The 21904-nt window shown below is 54.2% G+C and overlaps 1 protein-coding gene across 1 annotated transcript in view; it reads right to left on the bottom strand.

The window, feature by feature from the left end:
- HSPG2 (heparan sulfate proteoglycan 2) overlaps positions 1–21904 on the bottom strand; it is a 110007-nt gene that overhangs the window by 47606 nt on the left and 40497 nt on the right. The window contains 2 exon segments of the mRNA XM_083161780.1: positions 19578–19758; positions 19836–19936. Of these exon segments, the coding sequence (XP_083017906.1) occupies positions 19578–19758; positions 19836–19936 (282 nt within the window).

Below are 21904 nucleotides of genomic sequence, written 5' to 3'. Positions count from 1 at the left end.
CACGCTGCGGGCACGGTGGTTCGCTACACTCGCAACCTATTCTCCCTCTATGGGGGTTGTGGACCCCCACGAGGGAGAATAGCCGGTGGCCGTCGGGAACCCGTCTGCCGCGGTTTTAACAGTCGAGATCCCAACGTTGGGATCCGGACTGATGGGACCCCGTCCGGCACCCGCCTGGGATTGGCGAGGAGGAAGCCCAGATAATGGCATCAGGGGCACCACATCCCTGTTACTGGATTCTGCTGACCAGAGGCATGACATACACCAGCCACTGCCAGAGGGAATGCTGCTGGGTAATATGGCCAGACTGGCAGCTAGTTTGGCATGCTCAGAGGGCAGGACCTCTCCGAGTGGGAGATGTACCAAGCTTTGGAGAGAGCAGAAGATGATTGTGCGCTCGCTCTTCAAGGCTCGATACATCGCACAAGCTGTATGTCTTCCAATGAATTATAAACCTCCTCAGCAATCACAGCAGTCAGGAATATGAGGAAGACTCCATATATCATCTACAGGGGCAGATGAGAGACACATTCTGTACCAATGCCCCCTAATACACTGTATAGCACACACCCCTGCATCCTGGCTGGTGCTAGGGACTGACTGCCAATACCCAGTGTGGGTGGAATGAGCAACTTGTGGATCTGTGTGTGGCAGACAGCAACCTAGGCCAAGCATGGCCGCGGACTCCTGAGGTAATCCCAAGGCTGTGACCGGGGATAGGTACAAGCATGGCCGCCGATTCCAGAGGTAATCCCGGGGCTGTGACCGGGGATAGGTACAAGCATGGCCGCCGATTCCAGAGGTAATCCCAGGGCTGTGACCGGGGATAGGTACAAGCATGGCCGCCGATTCCAGAGGTAATCCCACGGCTGTGACAGGGGATAGGTACAAGCATGGCAGCTGACTCCTGAGGTAATCCCAGGGCTGTGACCGGGGATAAGTACAAGCATGGCCGCTGACTCCTGAGGTAATCCCAGGGCTGTGACCGGGGATAGGTACAAGATTGGCCGCTGATTCCTGAGGTAATCCCACGGCTGTGACAGGGGAAGAGTACAAGAATGGCCGCTGACTCCTGAGGTAATCCCAGGGCTGTGACAGGGAATAGGTACAAGAATGGCCGCTGATTCCTGAGGTAATCCCAGGGCTGTGACCGGGGATAGGTACAAGCATGGCCGCCAATTCCTGAGGTAATCCCAGGGCTGTGACCGGGGATAGGTAAAAGCATGGCCGCCAATTCCTGAGGTAATCCCAGGGCTGTTACAGGACAGCTACAAGCATGGCCATGTCATAGTCTGGCATCACCACATTATAGTCTCGTTATCACCACATTATGCTGACTCACAGTCCCCCCTTAGTGACTACAGTCATATGCCCAAAATGTCCGCTTTCCTGTAATCTAAATTACTATATGCAAGTATGTATGTGTTCTGTAATTCCCCACTGTTCTGTATATTACATGTTTACTAAGTGTTCAGCCTGCCCAGTGTAACCTATGCCATGCCTCCCGCTGTACGATGGGTAATCATTGGAACGAAGGCCAAAATGGCTGCCTCACATTAGTATTACGTTCATGGTTTGTACATTGTATGCTCTAAAACAGAGGTGCATTTGTATCCTCCTAGCTGTCTTTACTGTTCACACCCAGCACTCCTACCGCTCCCTACTAATCCCGCTCACACCCAGCACCCCCATCTATACCTACTAATCCCACCCCTCCCCGGCAATCTCATCTCTCCCTACTAATCCCGCTCACACCAGGCACTCTCATCTCTCCTACTAATCCCGTTCATACCGGGCACTCCCATCTCTCCCTACTAATCCCGCTTACACCGGGCACTCCCATCTCTCCCTACTAATCCCGCTCACACCAGGCACTCTCATCTCTTCCTACTAATCCCGCTCACACCAGGCACTCTCATCTCTCCCTACTAATCCCGCTTACACCGGGCACTCCCATCTCTCCCTACTAATCCCGCTCACACCAGGCACTCTCATCTCTTCCTACTAATCCCGCTCACACCAGGCACTCTCATCTCTCCAACTAATCCTGCTCACACCGGGCACTCCCATCTCTCCCTACTAATCCCGCTCACACCAGGTACTCTCATCTCTTCTACTAATCCTGCTCACACCGGGGACTCTCATCTCTTCCTACTATTCCCGCTCACACCAGGCACTCTCATCTCTCCTACTAATCCCGCTCACACCGGGCACTCCCATCTCTCCCTACTAATCCCGCTCACACCAGGCACTCCCATCTCTCCCTACTAATCCCGCTCACACCAGGCACTCTCATCTCTCCTACAAATCCCGCTCACACCGGGCACGCCCATCTCTCCCTACTAATCCCGCTCACACTGGGCACTCCCATCTCTCCTACTAATCCCGCTCACACCGGGCACTCCCATCTCTTCCTACTAATCCCCCTTACACCAGGCACTCTCATCTCTCCTACTAATCCTGCTCACACCGGGCACTCCAATCTCTTCCTACTAATCCCGCTCACACCAGGCACTCTCATCTCTCCTACTAATCCCGCTCACACCGAGCACTCCCATCTCTTCCTACTAATCCCACTCACACCAGGCACGCCCATCTCTCCTACTAATCCCAATCACACCGGGCACTCCCATCTCTTCCTACTAATCCCACTCACACCAGGCACGCCCATCTCTCCTACTAATCCCGTTCATACCGGGCACTCCCATCTCTCCTACTAATCCCGCTCACACCAGGCACTCTCATCTCTCCTACTAATCCCGCTCACACCGGGCACTCCCATATCTTCCTACTAATCCCACTCACACCAGGCACGCCCATCTCTCCTACTAATCCCAATCACATCGGGCACGCCCATCTCTCCTACTAATCCCACTCACACCAGGCACGCCCATCTCTCCTACTAATCCCGTTCATACCGGGCACTCCCATCTCTCCTACTAATCCCGCTCACACCAGGCACTCCCACCTCTCCCTACTAATCCCGTTCATACCGGGCACTCCCATCTCTTCTACTAATCCCGCTCACACCAGGCACTCTCATCTCTCCTACTAATCCTGCTCACACCGGGCACTCCCATCTCTTCCTACTAATCCCGCTCACACCAGGCACTCTCATCTCTCCTACTAATCCCGCTCACACCGGGCACTCCCATCTCTTCCTACTAATTCCACTCACACCAGGCACGCCCATCTCTCCTACTAATCCCAATCACACCGGGCACGCCCATCTCTCCTACTAATCCAACTCACACCAGGCACGCCCATCTCTCCTACTAATCCCGTTCATACCGGGCACTCCCATCTCTCCTACTAATCCCGCTCACACCAGGCACTCCCACCTCTCCCTACTAATCCCGTTCATACCGGGCACTCCCATCTCTTCTACTAATCCCGCTCACACCAGGCACTCCCATCTCTCCCTACTAATCCCGCTCACACCGGGCACTCCCATCTCTTCCTACTAATCCCGCTCACACCAGGCACTCTCATCTCTCCTACTAATCCTGCTCACACCGGGCACTCCCATCTCTCCCTACTAATCCCGCTCACTCTCATCTCTCCCTACTAATCCCGCTCACACCGGGCACTCTCATCTCTCCTACTAATCCCGCTCACACCGGGCACTCCCATCTCTCCTTACTAATCCTGCTCACGCCGGGCACTCCCATCTCTTCCTACTAATCCCGCTCACTCTCATCTCTCCCTACTAATCCCGCTCACACCGGGCACTCTCATCTCTCCTACTAATCCCGTTCATACCGGGCACTCCCATCTCTCCCTACTAATCCCGCTTACACCGGGCACTCCCATCTCTCCCTACTAATCCCGCTCACACCAGGCACTCTCATCTCTTCCTACTAATCCCGCTCACACCAGGCACTCTCATCTCTCTTACTAATCCTGCTCACACCGGGCACTCCCATCTCTCCCTACTAATCCCGCTCACACCAGGCACTCTCATCTCTCCTACTAATCCTGCTCACACCAGGGACTCTCATCTCTTCCTACTATTCCCGCTCACACCAGGCACTCTCATCTCTCCTACAAATCCCGCTCACACCGGGCACGCCCATCTCTCCCTACTAATCCCGCTCACACTGGGCACTCCCATCTCTCCTACTAATCCCGCTCACACCGGGCACTCCCATCTCTTCCTACTAATCCCCCTCACACCAGGCACTCTCATCTCTCCTACTAATCCTGCTCACACCGGGCACTCCCATCTCTTCCTACTAATCCCGCTCACACCAGGCACTCTCATCTCTCCTACTAATCCCGCTCACACCGGGCACTCCCATCTCTTCCTACTAATCCCACTCACACCAGGCACGCCCATCTCTCCTACTAATCCAAATCACACCGGGCACTCCCATCTCTTCCTACTAATCCCACTCACACCAGGCACGCCCATCTCTCCTACTAATCCCGTTCATACCGGGCACTCCCATCTCTCCTACTAATCCCGCTCACACCGGGCACTCCCATCTCTTCCTACTAATCCCACTCACACCAGGCACGCCCATCTCTCCTACTAATCCCAATCACACCGGGCACGCCCATCTCTCCTACTAATCCCACTCACACCAGGCACGCCCATCTCTCCTACTAATCCCGTTCATACCGGGCACTCCCATGTCTCCTACTAATCCCGCTCACACCAGGCACTCCCACCTCTCCCTACTAATCCCGTTCATACTGGGCACTCCCATCTCTTCTACTAATCCTGCTCACACCAGGCACTCTCATCTCTCCTACTTATCCTGCTCACACCGGGCACTCCCATCTCTTCCTACTAATCCCGCTCACACCAGGCACTCTCATCTCTCCTACTAATCCCGCTCACACCGGGCACTCCCATCTCTTCCTACTAATCCCACTCACACCAGGCACGCCCATCTCTCCTACTAATCCCAATCACACCGGGCACGCCCATCTCTCCTACTAATCCCACTCACACCAGGCACGCCCATCTCTCCTACTAATCCCGTTCATACCGGGCACTCCCATCTCTCCTACTAATCCCGCTCACACCAGGCACTCCCACCTCTCCCTACTAATCCCGTTCATACCGGGCACTCCCATCTCTTCTACTAATCCCGCTCACACCAGGCACTCCCATCTCTCCTACTAATCCCGCACACATCAGGCACTCCCATCTCTCCCTACTAATCCCGCTCACACCGGGCACTCCCATCTCTTCCTACTAATCCCACTCACACCAGGCACTCTCATCTCTCCTACTAATCCTGCTCACACCGGGCACTCCCATCTCTCCCTACTAATCCCGCTCACTCTCATCTCTCCTACTAATCCCGCTCACACCGGGCACTCCCATCTCTCCCTACTAATCCTGCTCACACCGGGCACTCCCATTTCTTCCTACTAATCCCGCTCACTCTCATCTCTCCCTACTAATCCCGCTCACACCGGGCACTCCCACCTCTCCCTACTAATCCCGCTCACACCAGGCACTCCCATCTCTCCCTACTAATCCAGCTCACATCGGGCACTCTAATCTCTCCTACTAATCCCGCTCACACCGGGCACTCCCATCTCTCCCTACTAATCCCGCTCACACCGGGCACTCCCATCTCTTCCTACTAATCCCGCTCACTCTCATCTCTCCCTACTAATCCCGCTCACACCGGGCACTCCCACCTCTCCCTACTAATCCTGCTCAAACCAGGCACTCCCATCTCTCCCTACTAATCCCGCTCACATCGGGCACTCTCATCTCTCCCTACTAATCCCGCTCACACCAGGCACTCCCACCTCTCCCTATTAATCCCGCTCACATCGGGCACTCTCATCTCTTCCTACTAATCCCGCTCACACCAGGCACTCTCATCTCTCCTACTAATCCTGCTCACACCGGGCACTCCCATCTATTCCTACTAATCCCGCTCACACCAGGCACTCTCATCTCTCCTACTAATCCCGCTCACACCGGGCACTCACATCTCTTCCTACTAATCCCACTCACACCAGGCACGCCCATCTCTCCTACTAATCCCAATCACACCGGGCACGCCCATCTCTCCTACTAATCCCACTCACACCAGGCACGCCCATCTCTCCTACTAATCCCGTTCATACCGGGCACTCCCATCTCTCCTACTAATCCCGCTCACACCAGGCACTCCCACCTCTCCCTACTAATCCCGTTCATACCGGGCACTCCCATCTCTTCTACTAATCCCGCTCACACCAGGCACTCCCATCTCTCCTACTAATCCCGCTCACACCAGGCACTCCCATCTCTCCCTACTAATCCCGCTCACACCGGGCACTCCCATCTCTTCCTACTAATCCCGCTCACACCAGGCACTCTCATCTCTCCTACTAATCCTGCTCACACCGGGCACTCCCATCTCTCCCTACTAATCCCGCTCACTCTCATCTCTCCCTACTAATCCCGCTCACACCGGGCACTCCCATCTCTCCCTACTAATCCTGCTCACACCGAGCACTCCCATCTCTTCCTACTAATCCCGCTCACTCTCATCTCTCCCTACTAATCCTGCTCACACCGGGCACTCCCACCTCTCCCTACTAATCCCGCTCATACCAGGCACTCCCATCTCTCCCTACTAATCCCGCTCACACCAGGCACTCCCACCTCTCCCTACTAATCCCGTTCATACCGGGCACTCCCATCTCTTCTACTAATCCCGCTCACACCAGGCACTCTCATCTCTCCTACTAATCCCGCTCACACCGGGCACTCCCATCTCTTCCTACCAATCCCGCTCACACCAGGCACTCTCATCTCTCCTACTAATCCCGCTCACACCGGGCACTCCCATCTCTTCCTACTAATCCCACTCACACCAGGCACGCCCATCTCTCCTACTAATCCCAATCACACCGGGCACGCCCATCTCTCCTACTAATCCCACTCACACCAGGCACGCCCATCTCTCCTACTAATCCCGTTCATACCGGGCACTCCCATCTCTCCTACTAATCCCGCTCACACCAGGCACTCCCACCTCTCCCTACTAATCCCGTTCATACCGGGCACTCCCATCTCTTCTACTAATCCCGCTCACACCAGGCACTCCCATCTCTCCTACTAATCCCGCTCACACCAGGCACTCCTATCTCTCCCTACTAATCCCGCTCACACCGGGCACTCCCATCTCTCCTACTAATCCCGCTCACACCGGGCACTCCCATCTCTCCCTACTAATCCTGCTCACACCGGGCACTCCCATTTCTTCCTACTAATCCCGCTCACTCTCATCTCTCCCTACTAATCCCGCTCACACCGGGCACTCCCACCTCTCCCTACTAATCCCGCTCACACCAGGCACTCCCATCTCTCCCTACTAATCCCGCTCACATCGGGCACTCTCATCTCTTCTACTAATCCCGCTCATACCGGGCACTCCCATCTCTCCCTACTAATCCCGCTCACACCGGGCACTCCCATCTCTTCCTACTAATCCCGCTCACTCTCATCTCTCCCTACTAATCCCGCTCACACCGGGCACTCCCACCTCTCCCTACTAATCCTGCTCACACCGGGCACTCTCATCTCTCCTACTAATCCCGCTCACACCGGGCACTCCCATCTCTCCCTACTAATCCTGCTCACACCGGGCACTCCCATTTCTTCCTACTAATCCCGCTCACTCTCATCTCTCCCTACTAATCCCGCTCACACCGGGCACTCCCACCTCTCCCTACTAATCCCGCTCACACCAGGCACTCCCATCTCTCCCTACTAATCCAGCTCACATCGGGCACTCTCATCTCTCCTACTAATCCCGCTCACACCGGGCACTCCCATCTCTCCCTACTAATCCCGCTCACACCGGGCACTCCCATCTCTTCCTACTAATCCCGCTCACTCTCATCTCTCCCTACTAATCCCGCTCACACCGGGCACTCCCACCTCTCCCTACTAATCCTGCTCACACCAGGCACTCCCATCTCTCCCTACTAATCCCGCTCACTCTCATCTCTCCCTACTAATCCCGCTCACACCGGGCACTCTCATCTCTCCTACTAATCCCGCTCACACCGGGCACTCCCATCTCTCCCTACTAATCCTGCTCACACCGAGCACTGCCATCTCTTCCTACTAATCCCGCTCACTCTCATCTCTCCCTACTAATCCCGCTCACACCGGGCACTCCCACCTCTCCCTACTAATCCCGCTCATACCAGGCACTCCCATCTCTCCCTACTAATCCCGCTCACACCAGGCACTCCCACCTCTCCCTACTAATCCCGTTCATACCGGGCACTCCCATCTCTTCTACTAATCCCGCTCACACCAGGCACTCTCATCTCTCCTACTAATCCCGCTCACACCGGGCACTCCCATCTCTTCCTACCAATCCCGCTCACACCAGGCACTCTCATCTCTCCTACTAATCCCGCTCACACCGGGCACTCCCATCTCTTCCTACTAATCCCACTCACACCAGGCACGCCCATCTCTCCTACTAATCCCAATCACACCGGGCACGCCCATCTCTCCTACTAATCCCACTCACACCAGGCACGCCCATCTCTCCTACTAATCCCGTTCATACCGGGCACTCCCATCTCTCCTACTAATCCCGCTCACACCAGGCACTCCCACCTCTCCCTACTAATCCCGTTCATACCGGGCACTCCCATCTCTTCTACTAATCCCGCTCACACCAGGCACTCCCATCTCTCCTACTAATCCCGCTCACACCAGGCACTCCCATCTCTCCCTACTAATCCCGCTCACACCGGGCACTCCCATCTCTCCTACTAATCCCGCTCACACCGGGCACTCCCATCTCTCCCTACTAATCCTGCTCACACCGGGCACTCCCATTTCTTCCTACTAATCCCGCTCACTCTCATCTCTCCCTACTAATCCCGCTCACACCGGGCACGCCCATCTCTCCTACTAATCCCACTCACACCAGGCACGCCCATCTCTCCTACTAATCCCGTTCATACCGGGCACTCCCATCTCTCCTACTAATCCCGCTCACACCAGGCACTCCCACCTCTCCCTACTAATCCCGTTCATACCGGGCACTCCCATCTCTTCTACTAATCCCGCTCACACCAGGCACGCCCATCTCTCCTACTAATCCCACTCACACCAGGCACGCCCATCTCTCCTACTAATCCCGTTCATACCGGGCACTCCCATCTCTCCTACTAATCCCGCTCACACCAGGCACTCCCACCTCTCCCTACTAATCCCGTTCATACCGGGCACTCCCATATCTTCTACTAATCCCGCTCACACCAGGCACTCCCATCTCTCCTACTAATCCCGCTCACACCAGGCACTCCCATCTCTCCCTACTAATCCCGCTCACACCGGGCACTCCCATCTCTTCCTACTAATCCCGCTCACACCAGGCACTCTCATCTCTCCTACTAATCCTGCTCACACCGGGCACTCCCATCTCTCCCTACTAATCCCGCTCACTCTCATCTCTCCCTACTAATCCCGCTCACACCGGGCACTCCCATCTCTCCCTACTAATCCTGCTCACACCGAGCACTCCCATCTCTTCCTACTAATCCCGCTCACTCTCATCTCTCCCTACTAATCCTGCTCACACCGGGCACTCCCACCTCTCCCTACTAATCCCGCTCATACCAGGCACTCCCATCTCTCCCTACTAATCCCGCTCACACCAGGCACTCCCACCTCTCCCTACTAATCCCGTTCATACCGGGCACTCCCATCTCTTCTACTAATCCCGCTCACACCAGGCACTCTCATCTCTCCTACTAATCCCGCTCACACCGGGCACTCCCATCTCTTCCTACCAATCCCGCTCACACCAGGCACTCTCATCTCTCCTACTAATCCCGCTCACACCGGGCACTCCCATCTCTTCCTACTAATCCCACTCACACCAGGCACGCCCATCTCTCCTACTAATCCCAATCACACCGGGCACGCCCATCTCTCCTACTAATCCCACTCACACCAGGCACTCCCACCTCTCCCTACTAATCCCGTTCATACCGGGCACTCCCATCTCTTCTACTAATCCCGCTCACACCAGGCACTCCCATCTCTCCTACTAATCCCGCTCACACCAGGCACTCCTATCTCTCCCTACTAATCCCGCTCACACCGGGCAATCCCATCTCTCCTACTAATCCCGCTCACACCGGGCACTCCCATCTCTCCCTACTAATCCTGCTCACACCGGGCACTCCCATTCCTTCCTACTAATCCCGCTCACTCTCATCTCTCCCTACTAATCCCGCTCACACCGGGCACTCCCACCTCTCCCTACTAATCCCGCTCACACCAGGCACTCCCATCTCTCCCTACTAATCCCGCTCACATCGGGCACTCTCATCTCTCCTACTAATCCCGCTCATACCGGGCACTCCCATCTCTCCCTACTAATCCCGCTCACACCGGGCACTCCCATCTCTTCCTACTAATCCCGCTCACTCTCATCTCTCCCTACTAATCCCGCTCACACCGGGCACTCCCACCTCTCCCTACTAATCCTGCTCACACCGGGCACTCTCATCTCTCCTACTAATCCCGCTCACACCGGGCACTCCCATCTCTCCCTACTAATCCTGCTCACACCGGGCACTCCCATTTCTTCCTACTAATCCCGCTCACTCTCATCTCTCCCTACTAATCCCGCTCACACCGGGCACTCCCACCTCTCCCTACTAATCCCGCTCACACCAGGCACTCCCATCTCTCCCTACTAATCCAGCTCACATCGGGCACTCTCATCTCTCCTTCTAATCCCGCTCACACCGGGCACTCCCATCTCTCCCTACTAATCCCGCTCACACCGGGCACTCCCATCTCTTCCTACTAATCCCGCTCACTCTCATCTCTCCCTACTAATCCCGCTCACACCGGGCACTCCCACCTCTCCCTACTAATCCTGCTCACACCAGGCACTCCCATCTCTCCCTATTAATCCCGCTCACTCTCATCTCTCCCTACTAATCCCGCTCACACCGGGCACTCTCATCTCTCCTACTAATCCCGCTCACACCGGGCACTCCCATCTCTCCCTACTAATCCTGCTCACACCGAGCACTCCCATCTCTTCCTACTAATCCCGCTCACTCTCATCTCTCCCTACTAATCCCGCTCACACCGGGCACTCCCACCTCTCCCTACTAATCCCGCTCATACCAGGCACTCCCATCTCTCCCTACTAATCCCGCTCACACCAGGCACTCCCACCTCTCCCTACTAATCCCGTTCATACCGGGCACTCCCATCTCTTCTACTAATCCCGCTCACACCAGGCACTCTCATCTCTCCTACTAATCCCGCTCACACCGGGCACTCCCATCTCTTCCTACCAATCCCGCTCACACCAGGCACTCTCATCTCTCCTACTAATCCCGCTCACACCGGGCACTCCCATCTCTTCCTACTAATCCCACTCACACCAGGCACGCCCATCTCTCCAACTAATCCCAATCACACCGGGCACGCCCATCTCTCCTACTAATCCCACTCACACCAGGCACGCCCATCTCTCCTACTAATCCCGTTCATACCGGGCACTCCCATCTCTCCTACTAATCCCGCTCACACCAGGCACTCCCACCTCTCCCTACTAATCCCGTTCATACCGGGCACTCCCATCTCTTCTACTAATCCCGCTCACACCAGGCACTCCCATCTCTCCTACTAATCCCGCTCACACCAGGCACTCCCATCTCTCCCTACTAATCCCGCTCACACCGGGCACTCCCATCTCTCCTACTAATCCTGCTCACACCGGGCACTCCTATCTCTCCCTACTAATCCTGCTCACACCGGGCACTCCCATTTCTTCCTACTAATCCCGCTCACTCTCATCTCTCCCTACTAATCCCGCTCACACCGGGCACTCCCACCTCTCCCTACTAATCCCGCTCACACCAGGCACTCCCATCTCTCCCTACTAATCCCGCTCACATTGGGCACTCTCATCTCTCCTACTAATCCCGCTCATACCGGGCACTCCCATCTCTCCCTACTAATCCCGCTCACACCGGGCACTCCCATCTCTTCCTACTAATCCCGCTCACTCTCATCTCTCCCTACTAATCCCGCTCACACCGGGCACTCCCACCTCTCCCTACTAATCCTGCTCACACCAGGCACTCCCATCTCTCCCTACTAATCCCGCTCACATCGGGCACTCTCATCTCTCCCTACTAATCCCGCTCACACCAGGCACTCCCACCTCTCCCTACTAATCCCGCTCACATCGGGCACTCTCATCTCTTCCTACTAATCCCGCTCACACCAGGCACTCTCATCTCTCCTACTAATCCTGCTCACACCGGGCACTCCCATCTCTTCCTACTAATCCCGCTCACACCAGGCACTCTCATCTCTCCTACTAATCCCGCTCACACCGGGCACTCCCATCTCTTCCTACTAATCCCACTCACACCAGGCACGCCCATCTCTCCTACTAATCCCAATCACACCGGGCACGCCCATCTCTCCTACTAATCCCACTCACACCAGGCACGCCCATCTCTCCTACTAATCCCGTTCATACCGGGCACTCCCATCTCTCCTACTAATCCCGCTCACACCAGGCACTCCCACCTCTCCCTACTAATCCCGTTCATACCGGGCACTCCCATCTCTTCTACTAATCCCGCTCACACCAGGCACTCCCATCTCTCCTACTAATCCCGCTCACACCAGGCACTCCCATCTCTCCCTACTAATCCCGCTCACACCGGGCACTCCCATCTCTTCCTACTAATCCTGCTCACACCAGGCACTCTCATCTCTCCTACTAATCCTGCTCACACCGGGCACTCCCATCTCTCCCTACTAATCCCGCTCACTCTCATCTCTCCCTACTAATCCCGCTCACACCGGGCACTCTCATCTCTCCTACTAATCCCGCTCACACCGGGCACTCCCATCTCTCCCTACTAATCCTGCTCACACCGAGCACTCCCATCTCTTCCTACTAATCCCGCTCACTCTCATCTCTCCCTACTAATCCCGTTCACACCGGGAACTCCCACCTCTCCCTACTAATCCCGCTCACACCAGGCACTCCCATCTCTCCCTACTAATCCCGCTCACACCAGGCACTCCCACCTCTCCCTACTAATCCCGTTCATACCGGGCACTCCCATCTCTTTTACTAATCCCGCTCACACCAGGCACTCTCATCTCTCCTACTAATCCCGCTCACACCGGGCACTCCCATCTCTTCCTACTAATCCCGCTCACACCAGGCACTCTCATCTCTCCTACTAATCCCGCTCACACCGGGCACTCCCATCTCTTCCTACTAATCCCACTCACACCAGGCACGCCCATCTCTCCTACTAATCCCAATCACATCGGGCACGCCCATCTCTCCTACTAATCCCACTCACACCAGGCACGCCCATTTCTCCTACTAATCACATTCATACCGGGCACTCCCATCTCTCCTACTAATCCCGCTCACACCAGGCACTCCCACCTCTCCCTACTAATCCCGTTCATACCGGGCACTCCCATCTCTTCTACTAATCCCGCTCACACCAGGCACTCCCATCTCTCCTACTAATCCCGCTCACACCAGGCACTCCCATCTCTCCCTACTAATCCCGCTCACACCGGGCACTCCCATCTCTTCCTACTAATCCCGCTCACACCAGGCACTCTCATCTCTCCTAATAATCCTGCTCACACTGGGCACTCCCATCTCTCCCTACTAATCCCGCTCACTCTCATCTCTCCCTACTAATCCCGCTCACACCGGGCACTCCCATCTCTCCCTACTAATCCTGCTCACACCGGGCACTCCCATCTCTTCCTACTAATCCCGCTCACTCTCATCTCTCCCTACTAATCCCGCTCACACCGGGCACTCCCACCTCTCCCTACTAATCCAGCTCACACCAGGCACTCCCATCTCTCCCTACTAATCCCGCTCACATCGGGCACTCCCATCTCTCCCTACTAATCCCGCTCACACCGGGCACTCCCATCTCTTCCTACTAATCCCGCTCACTCTCATCTCTCCCTACTAATCCCGCTCACACCGGGCACTCCCACCTCTCCCTACTAATCCTGCTCACACCAGGCACTCCCATCTCTCCCTACTAATCCCGCTCACATCGGGCACTCTCATCTCTCCCTAATAATCCCGCTCACACCAGGCACTCCCACCTCTCCCTACTAATCCCGCTCACATCGGGCACTCTCATCTCTTCCTACTAATCCCGCTCACACCAGGCACTCTCATCTCTCCTACTAATCCCGGTCACACCGGGCACTCCCACCTCTTCCTACTAATCCCGGTCACACCGGGCACTCCCACCTCTTCCTACTAATCCCACTCACACCAGGCACTCCCATCTCTCCCTACTAATCCCGCTCACACCAGGCACTCTCATCTCTCCTACTAATCCTGCTCACATCGGGCACTCCCATCTCTCCCTACTAATCCCGCTCACTCTCATCTCTCCCTACTAATCCCGCTCACACCGGGCACTCTCATCTCTCCTACTAATCCCGCTCACACCGGGCACTCCCATCTCTTCCTACTAATCCCGGTCACACCGGGCACTCCCACCTCTTCCTACTAATCCCGCTCACACCGGGCACTCTCATCTCTCCCTACTAATCCCGCTCACATCGGGCACTCCCATCTCTCCTACTAATCCCGCTCACACCAGGCACTCCCATCTCTCTGTACTAGGAAATAAGATCTAAAAAGGATTCTTATGGAGTGGGGCTAGTGTGAGTGTAACCACAGGAATATCACCATACATTATATATATATATATAAAATATTCCACCATTCTGCGGACGGCGCTGGAGAAATCGCCACAGAATATAGAGCAATGGAGGACATCTGGGAGTATGGAAAGATAAATGCTTTATTGATTTGTAGACAGCTCATGGCTGACTTATGTACAGGATAATACATATGGTGTATTTACAACATACTGATACCTATAGATCACATGTAGTGAGAGCAGCATTGGGGACTAGGGTCAGTATCTGTACCATTCACATATACAGGGAGCAGAACACGCTGCAGAACACAGAGAACGTCAGTAACATATGTCACTGTACAGATATTATACGAATGCTTATCGTCTATACATAGCAGGACAATGTCACAGCATGGGGTGAGGTATATAGTGAGAGACTGCGTTTCACATTATGGGGTGAGGTCAGCAGCGATAAAATGGGAGATATGTACACGCTGAGGCGAGTACAGGGAAATCATTCATACTAAGTGGTCCCAGGTCCTGCGGGAGAGCACGTTCCGGATGTGTATACAGCGCAGCAAGCTCATCGTTCCAGGTGGTGTGAGGTCATGAACATCTCCATCCCATACACCCCACAGGAACACCAGGGGCACCAGAAAACCACATATTACACTCCCACATTCTCAGGACAGGACCCTACAAGCCAAGCCACAAGATGTCACCTCTGATGTGACACAGGCCACGTGACTACCTCTATCAGTGATACAGGCCATGTGACTACCTCTAACAATCAGTGATACAGGCCACGTGTCTACCTCTATCAGTGATACAGGCCACGTGACTACCTCTAACAATCAGTGATACAGGCCACTTTACTACCTCTAACATTCAGTGTGATACAGGCCACATGACTACCTCTAACAATCAGTGTGATACAGGCCACGTGACTACATCTAACAATCAGTGATACAGGCCACGTGACTACATCTAACAATCAGTGATACAGGCCACGTTACTACCTCTAACATTCAGTGTGATACAGGCCACGTGACTAACTCTAACAATGGGATGCAGTTTAAATCCCAGCGGTCGGGATCCCGGCGTTCAGAATCCCGACCGCCGAAATCCCGACCGCCGAAATCCCGACACTTTCTCCCTCCATGGGTGTCCACGACACCTATAGAGGGAGAATAAATTAGCGTGCCAAGCGTAGCGAGGCACCGGGCCCGCTGTGTGTCGAGCGCAGCTAGCCCGCAAGGGGGGGGCGATCCACGTCCCCCCCTTGTCGGGATTTCGGCGGTCGGGATTTTGAACGCCGGGATACCGACCGCCGGGATTTCATACTGAATCCCTAACAATCATTGTGATACAGGCCACATGACTACCTCGAACATTCAGTGTGATACAGGCCACATGACTACCTCGAACAATCAGTGTGATACAGGCCACATGACTACCTCGAACATTCAGTGTGATACAGGCCACATGACTACCTCGAACATTCAGTGTGATACAGGCCACATGACTACCTCGAACAATCAGTGATAAGACTACCTCTAACAATCAGTGTAATACAGGCCAAGTGACTACCTCCAACAATCAGTTGTACAGGCCAAAATATGTCACTTCTGATGTGATACAGGCCACATGACTACCTCTAACAATCAGTTATACAGGCCATTTGACCTCTAACATTCAGTGTGATACAGGCCACGTGACTACCATTTACAATCAGTGTGATACAGGCCAGGCCGCTACCTCTAACATTCAATGTGATACAGACCACGCCACTACCTCTAACATTCAATGTGATACAGACCACGCCACTACCTCTAACATTCAGTGTGATATAGGCAACGTCACAAGATACTACTTCTGATATTCAGTGTGATACAGGCCACGCCACGAGATACTACCTCTTACCAACACCAGCTCCTGTGCTACAGTCTGTCAGACAAAGTAAAATGGCTGATTCCCTCACCCGGATCACTATTATACCTAGCTGAGGTCTGATACAGATCTGTGTTCCTGAGAATGTAGAGCTGGAAATACAGGACACCGCCACCGGGTTAGGCTGAACCACATAGTACCAGAGACAGACTATAACACACACAGGCTGGACACTGAATGATGCCTGGGCTGGGAGCAGAGCGGGGTAGGACTATATACCCCCGGGCCCCGGAGAGAACACAATGTATCACCCTGACAGGGTACACAGCTGGCACCGAATGGCACAGAAGCATTGCGTACATAAGGCTGTGGGAAATCGTAAACGGAGTCCGTTCTGTATAACGTGAGTACTATAATACCTCTGTACTAGGAGACTGCAGCCTGACAGGGACCCGTGTGTTATACGGAGTACTATAATACCTCTGTACTAGGAGACTGCAGCCTGACAGGGACCCGTGTGTTATACGGAGTACTATAATACCTCTGTACTAGGAGACTGCAGCCTGACAGGGGCCCATGTGTTATACGGAGTACTATAATACCTCTGTACTAGGGTAACGGCAGCAATCACCCCAGTACCTGGCCAGGGAGACTGCAGCCTGACAGGGGCCCGTGTGTTATACGGAGTACTATAATACCTCTGTACTAGGAGACTGCAGCCTGACAGGGGCCCGTGTGTTATACGGAGTACTATAATACCTCTGTACTAGGAGACTGCAGCCTGACAGGGGCCCGTGTGTTATACGGAGTACTATAATACCTCTGTACTAGGGTAACGGCAGCAGTCACCCCAGTACCTGGCCAGGGAGACTGCAGCCTGACAGGGGCCCGTGTGTTATACGGAGTACTATAATACCTGTACTAGGGTAACGGCAGCAGTCACCCCAGTACCTGGCCAGGGAGACTGCAGCCTGACAGGGGCCCGTGTGTTATACGGAGTACTATAATACCTGTACTAGGGTAACGGCAGCCTGACAGGGGCCCATGTGTTATACGGAGTACTATAATACCTCTGTACTAGGAGACTGCAGCCTGACAGGGACCCGTGTGTTATACTGAGTACTATAATACCTCTGTACTAGGAGACTGCAGCCTGACAGGGGCCCGTGTGTTATACGGAGTACTATAATACCTGTACTAGGGTAACGGCAGCCTGACAGGGGCCCATGTGTTATACGGAGTACTAGAATACCTCTGTACTAGGAGACTGCAGCCTGACAGGGACCCGTGTGTTATACTGAGTACTATAATACCTCTGTACTAGGAGACTGCAGCCTGACAGGGGCCCATGTGTTATACGGAGTACTATAATACCTCTGTACTAGGAGACTGCAGCCTGACAGGGACCTGTGTGTTATACGGAGTACTATAATACCTCTGTACTAGGAGACTGCAGCCTGACAGGGACCCGTGTGTTATACTGAGTACTATAATACCTCTGTACTAGGAGACTGCAGCCTGACAGGGGCCCGTGTGTTATACGGAGTACTATAATACCTCTGTACTAGGAGACTGCAGCCTGACAGGGGCCCGTGTGTTATACGGAGTACTATAATACCTGTACTAGGGTAACGGCAGCCTGACAGGGGCCCATGTGTTATACGGAGTACTATAATACCTCTGTACTAGGAGACTGCAGCCTGACAGGGGCCCGTGTGTTATACGGAGTACTATAATACCTCTGTACTAGGGTAACGGCAGCAGTCACCCCAGTACCTGGCCAGGGAGACTGCAGCCTGACAGGGGCCCGTGTGTTATACGGAGTACTATAATACCTCTGTACTAGGAGACTGCAGCCTGACAGGGGCCCGTGTGTTATACGGAGTACTATAATACCTGTACTAGGGTAACGGCAGCCTGACAGGGGCCCATGTGTTATACGGAGTACTATAATACCTCTGTACTAGGAGACTGCAGCCTGACAGGGGCCCGTGTGTTATACGGAGTACTATAATACCTCTGTACTAGGGTAACGGCAGCAGTCACCCCAGTACCTGGCCAGGGAGACTGCAGCCTGACAGGGGCCCGTGTGTTATACGGAGTACTATAATACCTCTGTACTAGGGTAACGGCAGCAGTCACCCCAGTACCTGGCCAGGGAGACTGCAGCCTGACAGGGGCCCGTGTGTTATACGGAGTACTATAATACCTCTGTACTAGGAGACTGCAGCCTGACAGGGGCCCGTGTGTTATACGGAGTACTATAATACCTCTGTACTAGGAGACTGCAGCCTGACAGGGGCCCGTGTGTTATACGGAGTACTATAATACCTGTACTAGGGTAACGGCAGCAGTCACCCATGCCAGGGAGACGTGGACCGGTCACTAAGCATATGAAGTCCTAATATCCAGCACAAAGTTCATAGGAAGCATAAACAATACAGAGAGACAATGTTGTGTGCGGGAGGTGGTTCCATATCTGGTGGTACCAGGCAGAGGCAGAAGCTGGGGTGGGCGGTGCGGAACCAGCCAGCAGCAGGATGCAGAATGGCGTCAATTCTCTAATCATGTGATGCAATTGGGGTGTGCCCAGGCAGCATAAGCGTCCAATCACGTTAGTGGAGAGCCTTAGGGTGGGTGCAGAGGAAGGGAGAAGAGCTCATTCCAACATGCAAGGTGAGAGTCCAGAGAGGAAGCCAGTGCAAGAGAGGAGACCTCCCAGTAGGGGTACTATGGCACCATGCAGGGGTGGTAACTAGGGAGAGCGGAGTACTATGGCACCATGCAGAGGTTGGCAGGAAGGAGAGCGGGGTACTATGGCACCATGCAGGGGTGGTAACTAGGGAGAGCAGAGTACTATAGCACCATGCAGGGGTTGGCAGGAAGGAGAGCGGGGTACTATAGCACCATGCAGGTGTGGTAACTAAGGAGAGCGGAGTACTATAGCACCATGCAGGGGTGGGGGATGGAGGTGTTGCTATGGTGATGCTTTCACCAACCTTGAACGTAAAGCGTTGCGTTGCCGTCATCCATGTCAAACATGTTGGAGCCGGTGCAGATGTAAATGCCGGCATCCTCAGGCTGGGCGTTCCGGATGGTCAGGATCCCATTGAAGTCCATCGCTCTCTCGGGCAGTTTGCCATTATTGGGACGGGTCCACGCCAGGGTGTAGGCCGAGGACTGGGGAGAAGCATTGAACAGATGCAGGATAGCACCATCAAAATGTAAGTATCCCGCTCCCAGACGGCCATACTCACCGTGCTCTTCGCTGTACATATAAAGGTCACGTCCGCGCCCTGACGTACGCTCTGCACTCGCTGCTCTTCCACGGTAACGGTGATTGGCCTGGTAGGAGCGGCTGGGATGTCAGACGAGAGTACATTTATTATTACATATATGATCAATTTCACCCAGCATGCTCTACACTACCCAGAATGCGCTGCGTTACCCAGCATGCTCTACACTACCCAGAATGCTCTACACTTCCCAGAATGCTCTACACTACCCAGAATACTCTGCATGCTCTACACTACCCAGAATGCTCTGCGTTACCCAGAATGCTCTACACTACCCAGCATGCTTTGCGTTACCAGCATGCTCTACACTACCCAGCATGCTCTACACTACCCAGCATGCTCTGCATTACCCAGCATGAGAGTATGTGAGAGTATGGTGTCACTACACAGAAAGGAGTACATCAAGGACCTTAAAAATGGAGGTCCGTATACGGAGACAAGTACATGTGGTGGGAGTGTATGTGAGTCAGTACATGGAGAGGAATATATGGATGGGAGAGAATTGGGGCCAATACATGAAGAGGAGTGTATGTGGGGGGGGGGGGGGGGAGTGTGTGTGGGGGGAGTGTATAGGGGCCAATACATGAAGAGGAGTATATGTAAGGGGTAGTGTATGGGGGTCAGTACACAAAGAGGAGTATATTTGGGGCGTATTGGGGTCAGCAAGGAGGAGAGGGGTATATATGTGGGGGGGGGGGTCTATGGGGTCAGTAAGGAGGAGAGGAGTATATGGGGGTCAGTAAGGAGGAGAGGAGTATATGGGGGGGAGTGTATTGGGGTCAGTAAGGAGGAGAGGAGTATATGGGGGTCAGTAAGGAGGAGAGGAGTATATGGGGGGAGTGTATTGGGGTCAGTAAGGAGGAGAGGAGTTACATAGTAGGTGAAGCTGAATAAAGACTTGCGTCCAAATACAGTAGTTCAACCTATGTTTATAGTATCTTATCCCTTGTTGTATAGTATGTTCTGATAATTTAAAGACAAATTATGTTACTTATTCGCACCCATGGATGTTTTTAACCATTAAATGTTTATCCAACCTTATTTTAAACGTATTTATAGTGTCTGCCGACACCACTTCTCCAGGAAGAGAGTTCCAAAGTTTGACTGCTCTGACTGTGAAGAAATTATGGTACTCTTTACCTAGAACGGCGCCCATCGCGGTGATCGCGACATCGCGGGCAGCACATAAACGGCCGCGACGCGATGCCCGCGATCACCGCGATTTTCCCATAGGGAACAATGTTAAAAAGCCTAATTGACCGCGATTTTGCATTCAATGCCTCAATGCCCGCGATTTTCCCATAGGAATCAATGTTAAATGGTCTAGAGAGCCCAAATAGCCCCAATTAACCCTTAAATGTCCCCCAAATTTTTGTACGCCACCCCACGATCCACGCCAACCCGAAGCGTGGCGAGCGCAGCGAGCCCGCGAGGGGCGGCGGTACGCGTCCTCCGACCTTTTCATGCCCTACTATCCACGTCGGCGTGGAGTTGAGAATAGAATAGTGTGGCGAGCGCAGCGAGCCACCGAGCCCGAAGCGTGGCGAGCGCAGCGAGCCCCGCGAGGGGACGCGGATACCTTCACAGTTATACGCGTCCCCTCGCGGACTTCACAGGTGTCCGTGGCGACGCGGACACCTGTGAAGCCCGCGAAGGGACGCGTTTACCTGTGAAGGTATCCGCGTCCCCTCGCGGGGCTCGCTGCGCTCGCCACGCTTCGGGCTCGGTGGCTCGCTGCGCTCGCCACACTATTCTATTCTCAACTCCACGCCGACGTGGATAGTAGGGCATGAAAAGGTCGGAGGACGCGTACCGCCGCCCCTCGCGGGCTCGCTGCGCTCGCCACGCTTCGGGTTGGCGTGGATCGTGGGGTGGCGTACAAAAATTGGGGGGACATTTAAGGGTTAATTGGGGCTATTTGGGCTCTGTAGCCCATTTAACATTGATTCCTATGGGAAAATCGCGGGCATTGAGGCATTTTACAGTAAAATCGCGGTCAATCAGGCTTTTTAACATTGTTCCCTATGGGA

The sequence above is a fragment of the Crinia signifera genome, chromosome 19 (assembly GCF_055691185.1).
Source record: "Crinia signifera chromosome 19, ASM5569118v1, whole genome shotgun sequence".
Taxonomy (NCBI): Eukaryota; Metazoa; Chordata; class Amphibia; order Anura; family Myobatrachidae; genus Crinia; species Crinia signifera.
Note: the sequence above shows the minus strand (reverse complement) of the source record. Positions and strands in the feature narration are given on the sequence as shown.